Source organism: Rana temporaria, chromosome 12 (assembly GCF_905171775.1).
Source record: "Rana temporaria chromosome 12, aRanTem1.1, whole genome shotgun sequence".
NCBI lineage: Eukaryota > Metazoa > Chordata > Amphibia > Anura > Ranidae > Rana > Rana temporaria.
Window position 1 is genome coordinate 26,602,770 of NC_053500.1, and position 8,236 is coordinate 26,611,005.

General features: G+C 38.6%; 1 protein-coding gene across 1 annotated transcript in view; it reads right to left on the reverse strand.

Moving 5' to 3' along the window:
- CRHR1 (corticotropin releasing hormone receptor 1) overlaps positions 1-7,177 on the reverse strand; it is a 176,038-nt gene extending 168,861 nt beyond the window's left edge. Inside the window, exons 1-2 of the mRNA XM_040329804.1 lie at positions 6,833-7,177; positions 3,290-4,143 (exon numbers count right to left, since the gene is read on the reverse strand). Of these exons, the coding sequence (XP_040185738.1) occupies positions 3,290-3,328 (39 nt within the window). The 5' untranslated portion in view covers positions 3,329-4,143; positions 6,833-7,177. The remainder of the gene's footprint in view (positions 1-3,289; positions 4,144-6,832) is intronic.
- Between the last annotated feature and the right edge of the window lie 1,059 nt (positions 7,178-8,236).

The following is an 8,236-nucleotide window of genomic DNA, read 5'->3' on the forward strand; positions in this document are numbered from 1 at the left end:
ACATCCCACAGTGCTGTACTGCATGACCACAAGAGCCCCAAATAACACAACTGCACACATAGAAGCGCCCAGAACATCCCACATCACTGCACAGATTGGAGTTGCACTTAAAAATGCATAATTCCTGACTTACAAACAAATTCGAATTAAGAACAAACCTACAGTCCCTAACTTGTTCGTAACCCGGGATCGTCTGTACTTTCTCATGCTACTAAAAGCATGTTTTTGTTTATGTCTGTGCCTCTTTTGGAGAGATTTCCATCACATCCTGTCCTGACAGGAAGTGAGGATAAATCTCCTCACTAAGGCTCAATAATCAATAGAGAGGCTTTGGAGGCCAATGGGAAGAGGGAAAGTCAAGATTTTCATATACATTCAACTATCTATACACCTGGTATGTCTGGATCTACTGGACAGTTTAAATGTGGTTTCCACAGAGAGTGGTCCCTGCGTATGCATTTTTATCATATGCTCTGTTTGAATTGCCCAAGTTTGTGACAGGTTTACTTCAAGCAAAAGGCAACCCTACGTGAAAGATACCCATATTATATATCTATTCACAGATTACATCAATTAGCCATCATTGGTCACTGTGGGGTAGATTTATTAGGACTGGTGCACCCATAATCTGGTGCAGATGGGCATGGTAGCCAATCAGCTTCTAACTTCAGCTTGTTCAATTAAGCTTGGACAATAAAACCTGGAAGCTGATTGTTTCTATGCAGAGCTGCACTGGATTTTGTACCAAAAAGTTTTAGTAAATAACCCCCTTTGTGTAGCGTACAACATGCAGTTAACAAATGCATTGAAGAGCAGGTAAACATGTCTGTCCTTAATTTCTGGGAAATCAGTGTCTTAATGATAAATAAAAATACATTTTTAAGCGCATTAGGCATTAATCATTGGCTATTTTATACACTAATGTTGTGGTTTTCCTTAGCAACTGGCACAAAGATTATATATATATATATATATATATATATATATATATATATATATATATATATAAAAAAACTGTACTAGGTCTTTACACTGGGCAATAATGCAAAATATAACAAATACACTGTTGTGTATCACTATTGGTATGCACCAATTGCCATCATACAGTAAAGATAGTAAATCAGTTCACTAGTAACGTGATGAACTCTTCTGTCCATAACACAGCTATGAATACCTGCACTGCCACCAGTTTCTACTGTTAGCCATAGCTAATGAAGCATAGTGTTGTCTTAACAGGTAAGTAGAGCATGAAACATCAGTGGCAATGCTGCAAGTCATTTGTGAAAGACACTGGACCTGTACACATAGGATCTCTAAATCAGCAGACCACACAGAAGATACCAAAGTAGCATTTTCAGCATGTACCATGTGTAGTTCAAATCTACACAAATTACCACTTTGTATTATATGATGTTCAGCAAATCAGATACCAAGAAAATAATAGACAAATTACACTCCAGGCACTTCTTTTTCATCTACAGCCTTGGATCCATCCACTTTCATCAGTGGATTTTTTTAATTGTAAACATTTGTATTGGATTTAGTCACTTTATATAAAGTACAAAACAGATGGATTTCATATGTAGCAGTAAAAAAAAAAAAAGATGATAAGCCAACTAGTAAACAAGCAACAGGTAGCTTATGTACAAAAAATAATTTGGACCCAAATACAACTATACACATTGAAACTAGCAGTAGCGATTAATTGCTAGTTTGTGGAAGATCGACTCACAATTACGAAATTGCTGGTTTGTGGGAGATCGAATCACAATACTAAGTAATTGCTTTCGTTAAATGAAGCTGCATCTTAAACTACCCATTAACCACCAAGCAAGATAAAACGTAAACGTTGGGAGAATGGCTCAGGTATGTGATTAACAGCATCAAAACTTGCTTTATTATGTAGAACCATTGTCCATTATTTACCAGGGAGTTTAAAAATGAGGTTCACACAATATAGGAAAAAAAATTGGATACATCTTTACCCTACCATATTATATTTCCGATATTGAGTGTTGGCTGTGGTTTATAACTCATTCATTTATCAACCTGTAATAACGTAAAGTGTAGCTGCTGTACTGTTGCAACATATTATATAATTTATCTATTGCCATTAAATGAAAAGTAGTAGTAGCGAGAGAATGGAGTGACGGGAGGAGTTGTGAGGATATGGAACAATGTGTAGGTTATAGGGAGGAGTTACATGGTGTGACGGGAAGTTTAGCAAAAGGAGGAACGCATCTTTAATAAAATTGAAATACGCAAAGAACATTATGTCAGAATAAACTTTGTACCGACTGTCTCAAAATAAGTTTCTGTGTTCATCATAGGTCACTGATCATATATATTAGATTTCAATTTAGTTTTTATACATTTTTATACAAAAGTTCACAGTTATACAAAATTCATTACTTTAAATAAATGCTTCTTCTCCTATATATCAATTAGGAAACTTAATTATTATAACACATTTATTTATTCCTTTCTTTCTTTCGCCTAGTCTTCATCAGGAGTTTACTACTTGTTTACTACATACATACTCGCAATCCCATCCATATAGTTGAGTTGCCTTTTTATAATATTATTGTTTATGGCATACCTTTTTAAGCTATTGCTAAATGTTTTACATTCCTGTATTGTGGTGAATCAATAAAAAGTACCTGAGACAAGTTCCATCGCAACTAGAACTCTTGTCCATAACAGCCATTCAGCCTCTATATTTACCAGTATTTATCGGCGTATAACACGTGCAGGCGTATAACACGCACCCTAACTTTAAGAGGGAATTTTAATGAAAAAAACTTTCCGCAGCCCCCTGCGTATAACACGCAGGCACAGTTTACCCTCTATTTTCAGGGTAAAAAAGTGAGTGTTATACGCCAATAAATACAGTAATTTGTTTCACAGCTTAGAAAATGTAATAGACGATTAGCTGTGCTCGGTTTGAGACAAAGTTTGTATTAGATGCTTTTTTATGAATCCCCCCCCCCCCTCCATTTTTGGATATTCCTCAGAAAGACACAAAGGTTTTCTAGTTAGGTTCTCTTAGTGGGATAATTCCAAATGCAAACATCCACAGTTAAGCAGAAGGTCTTAGAGCAGTTGACTTTGGTCTTAGGTCTTAGAGCAGTTGACTTTGACAGTAGACCTCAACCAACATGTGTTATCGCCTTACAGTTCCTCTATTTCCAAATAAATCCTTTCTTATAAACAAAATCCATTCCACAACTAAAGGTAGGTGGTACAGATCAGAGCCAGAAACTAAAATAAATACTAAATGTTGTCTTACCTGCACAAATAGTAGCAATGGAGATTTTGATAGCAGCATTCTATTCTTAGGAATTTAACAATGTTCACCAATAGAGAAAACCCAAAAAGTCCGGTGACACAAGTTATATCGCAGTGCTTTATTGCCTCTAAAAACGTAGCCGAGTGTGTGAGTAAGACTCGATTTTACAGAAAGTATTTCTCACCCATTTAGAACAGACTTTTCCTGATTCAAACTACAAGGAAATACAGAGCACACAAACCTTCGAAAATAAGCAGGTGAGCAAGGAATGAAGAGCTGTCGTGGTTTAAGCGGATGGGTCTCCAGATATGATATGAAGAAGGTTGATTGAACAATAGTTGGACAAGGCAGAAAAAGACAGGTGAGGTCAGCTTTTCAAGGATCAGTTATCTCCCTTTTCCACATTTTGCATCTTAATATTCTACATTCTTCCTGTGAGTTGCTTTCCTTCTTACTGTGTATCTTGTTCTCTCCAATCCCCAATTTATGTGTGATCTTTTTTCTCTTCTTCTTTGGTTCCTTTACCCTCTATCTCCCATTCTCTGTTGATTTTGTACTGCTCTCCAGCTTCTTTTTTTGCTATTTTTCTTTCTTCTGCTCCTCTGCTACATTTGGCAAAACCTTCCCACATCAGGTTTTCTTTCATTTCTCTTGTGCATCTCTGTACTGTACCTCTGCATCCTCTATCCCTGCCTTTCTCTCTGCACTCTTTCTCTCCCTCCTCCTCCTCCTTTCCTGCCTCTCCCTCCCTCTGCTCCTTCTTTCCCAAGGTATGATCCCAGTGTTCTCTCTTCCAGCCACCTCTATCCAGTGATCACTCTTTGAACGGTTCTTATCGTAAGGAAGAATAAAACCTAGAGAGGAAAATAAAAAGAGTCTAAAACTTCTATTTATGTTTACAGCCCTAAGATATCAGTGCATCAGTGAACACCAACTTCATCATGATGGAAGCTTAGTCCATTTATAGGTTAAAAAAAAAAATGCCCCTTTTGCTTGAAATTAGTTTATTTACATAAAATGCATACATAGGTCAGGTTATTTAAGGAGAAAATTATGTGCAATTTTACATATTGAAATAACATTAATGCAATGTTTTTTTTTTGTTATTTACATTTTTGTATGAAGAGCATAATCTATCCAAAAATGTATTATAATAAAAATATTCAAATTGGTGTACTTATTTAGTGCTGGATTCACTCACTGTATTCTTTTGTCCCTTGGATACTCCTGTACTGAGATTTCCCTGAGGCCCCGTACACACAACCGAGTTTCTCGGCAGAATTCAGCCAGAAACTCGATCGGAGCCGTATTCTGCCGAGAAACCCGGTCATCTGTACACTTTTGGCCGAGGAAACTGACGAGGATCTCGTCGGGCCAAATAGAGAACATGTTCTCTATTTCCTCGTTAGTCAATGAGGAAACTTGGCTCGCCGAGATCCTCGGCGGCTTCACAAGGAACTCGACGAGCAAAACGATGTGTTTTGCCCGTTGAGTTTCTCGGACGTGTGTACGGGGCCTGAATCTTGAGTGTTCTTTCCTATGCATGGTAGTTTCACTCCAACTCCTATATCATCCATGATATAAATCCAATATTTAAGCGAGAGGGATGCCCCGTTCCTGAAGACTGGGGGTAATTCATCTTACCCGTATTTACTATTAAATTAGAGGTTTGGACCAGATGTTTGTATAGATCATGGATTAATGTTCAGTAAAATCCAAGAGCGTTGATTGTGTATTTGTAGTATATTTTTGTTGGCTTTGCCATTGATTGATTCAATCAAAGATTAACCATGCAGACTAAGAGTCGGCCATCAGTTATTTAATTATAACTTCACTGCTGTATGTTATGTAAGTGCCTTGCTATAAGATGAAAGGGTAGTAGAGGGCAATATCTCAAAAACTGCATGGTTCAGAAATGAAGATCAATACAAAAAGTTATAATGTATTGTTTAGTGGGTTGTTGTTGTTTTTTTCTTGTCTTACATGCTAAGTGATTGGCTTAGGACTCTAATGCACACACGACCATTTTTCATGACGAGAAAAATACATTTTTTAAATTGATTATGAAAAACGGCAAGAAAAATGGGCGTTAAAAATTTAGAACCTGCTCTATTTTTTCTCGCCGTTTTTCACGTCGTGAAAAACGGTCGTGTGTACGCTTTAACGAGGGGGAAAAAACGCACGTGCTCAGAAGCAAGTTATGCGACGGGGAAATTAGCATAAGCAGCCCAAAGGGTGGCGCCATTCGAATAGAACTTCCCCTTTATAGTGCCGTCGTACATGTTGTACGTCACCACGCTTTGCTCAAGCATTTTTTTTCACGATCGTGTGTATGCAAGGCAGGCTTGAGAGGAATTACGTCAAGAAAAACATTGTTTTTTTCAATGACATGAATAACGGTCGTGTGTACGCGGCATTACACTTTAGCCTTGAAGTCCTACTGCTCTGGTTTCTTACAATTTTAGGTTAACCAGCAAGTTTGGCCATAATGTGCGTAGTTTGTCAGAGATATTGACATTAGATTGTAGATATTTAAGATACTTCTATAGCGCCGTCAATTTATGCAGCTCTTTAGATATACATTATATGTATTAGATATACATTAATGTGAATAGTGAATTAATAAAGTGTTGCAGAATATGTTAGTGCTGTAAAAAAATAAAGTGAATTAAATACCTGTACTGTATCCACTAAATATAATCAAAAATAAAAATATAAATATATCATTTAAATAATTAAATATCAAGAGAAACGTTATGTGATTTCTTCAGTTTCAATTTGAGAGACCTTCAGGATGTCTCTTTGGTGGGAAGCAAAATCATGAGGAATCTCTTCTGTCCTTGACATCTTTGTGAGTCAAAAGGTCTTATGAGAATACCTAAATTCACTGGTGGGGTCATTGTTTAGTGTGATTCCCTTGCTAGTCTGACAGCTGTTTGTAATGGATGTGGGTTTAACAGTTTTAGATTTTTCCACAGACTAATAGCACTTTTTTTTCTCTGATTCTTTTGCCTGCCCACCTGTCTCTCCCTGACCAGTTACTTCTGCTAAAGAACAGAACATGTTTGTCACTGTCAATCTGCCTGTGCATCCTTATTTTACTTATGCTATGACTGCATCAGATAGAACGCGTAAGGAGAGAAAGAAAGAAAATGTTTGGTGTGGTCATTTTTATCTTTCTTCTAAAAAATTATTGCAAAAAAAAGAACCACATATAATTACTTCTATTCATACCCAAGAATCATTGAGAGAATCCATGGATTCTTCAACCTGCCTCAAGTTACAACCCTTGTAGTTTAATCCTATAATACATTTTGGGTTTTTCAATATTGACTCCTTTAATAATTCTCAAAAATGAAGAAGCACCCTGTTTACTTTAATCCTAACATTATGTATATTGCAGGTGCTAAGCTGTCAAAGCATGGTTTGTAGCTTTCTTTTTTAAAGCAAGCATTAATAAAATAGCCTTGAACAGAGTGATTGAGATGTGGAATATGCCCATTCCCCCCCCTCTCGTCCCTTTAGTATTTGTTAATGTCTCACCCTCTTGCTGGCAGTAATGTCCTGTTTTGTTCGGGGTGAGTTCACCCCCAGCTCATCTGCAGGTCTTCGAGTCCTTTGTAGCCCCTGGCGTCCCTTCCAGAGATTACACAGCCAAACATCCCCGCACTGCAGAGGGAGAGCAGTATTGTGACAGTCAGCAAAGGCAGGGACATCAGCTGTTTGCTCTCCTAACCTAGAGGGTGGGGATCTCTCATGTGGGGGAATCCCTTAGTCTCTTCCTAACTGTACAGAGCCTTCCCTGTCTTCCCTCTGTTTCTCCTACACATTTTCTTTGCTGGATAGAGTCCAACTCTCCTCTCCCCTCCCTTTAACTGCTCTTTTGTGTGTTAAGATCTCCTTTGCTGTATCAATGCACTTTCTTCTCTTCTCTTATCTCTCCCCCTCCTCACCTAACATCCCCGTTTTCTCTGCATCCATCTCCCTCCTTCCTCTGTTTCTCCCACACACTTTCTACTAAATGTACATTGTACTGTTTTTTTGGATAGCTTCATTCCGTATATCTCTGTCTCTCCTGGTATTTGGGTTTTTAGAAATCTACAGTACATAAAAACTTTTATTAAAGAACTCTGTGAAGCACTGTTGATATCGACATTCACCATGTAAGCTAGTCCTATATCTTTATTTGCAATTTTTTTTTCTATCTTATCACTTTGACTCTTAACTGGCATCCAAACGTGCATGGCTTCAAGCTTTTACTCCTCTGTTTGGATATCCCTTCTTAGTATGTCATAGGTTAACAGGTCTAACCCTATAACAATATGCTTACCTCTTGTGCTGCAAAAGGGCTTTTTATGCTCTGAGTGAGTGGGTGAAAAACTTATATAGCGCAGCACATGCAACCCGAATCGCCTCTGGCCGCTCTATCCACTCCGTGAATTCCTTTTGACCTCAGAAGAGATGGGTTTTAATCCTTCTCCTGAAGGCCAAGTGGTCCAACTCCAATCAGATGGTGGTTGGTAGGGCGTTCCCAGTGGCGTATCTAGGGTATGGCAGCCATGGCAAGTGCCATGGGCGCCATATATAGGGGGCGCTGATGAGTGGCTGGGCAGCAAGGCACTTACCAGGGTCTGAGGGTCTCTTCTTCCCTCCTCCCGAGCATAGGCAGGATCTCCTTTTCAGCACCTTTGCTAGTAATGGACAATGGCAGCGCTATCCCAGCTGCGTTCAGCCACAGCCCTCCCCTGTTCTCCCAGGCTCTCCCATTCCATCTGGTCGGATTGGCAGCACACAAAGAAGACAGAGGAACATCAGTTTCTTCCTCTCCTCTGTTAAAACTGAGGCCTTAAGTGATGAAGATTTCATCACTTCCAGTATTGGTTCTGCATTTACCTAGCCTTGGAGGGCAGAAGAGGGATCAGGAGTCTAATAAACCCCAGATTTCTC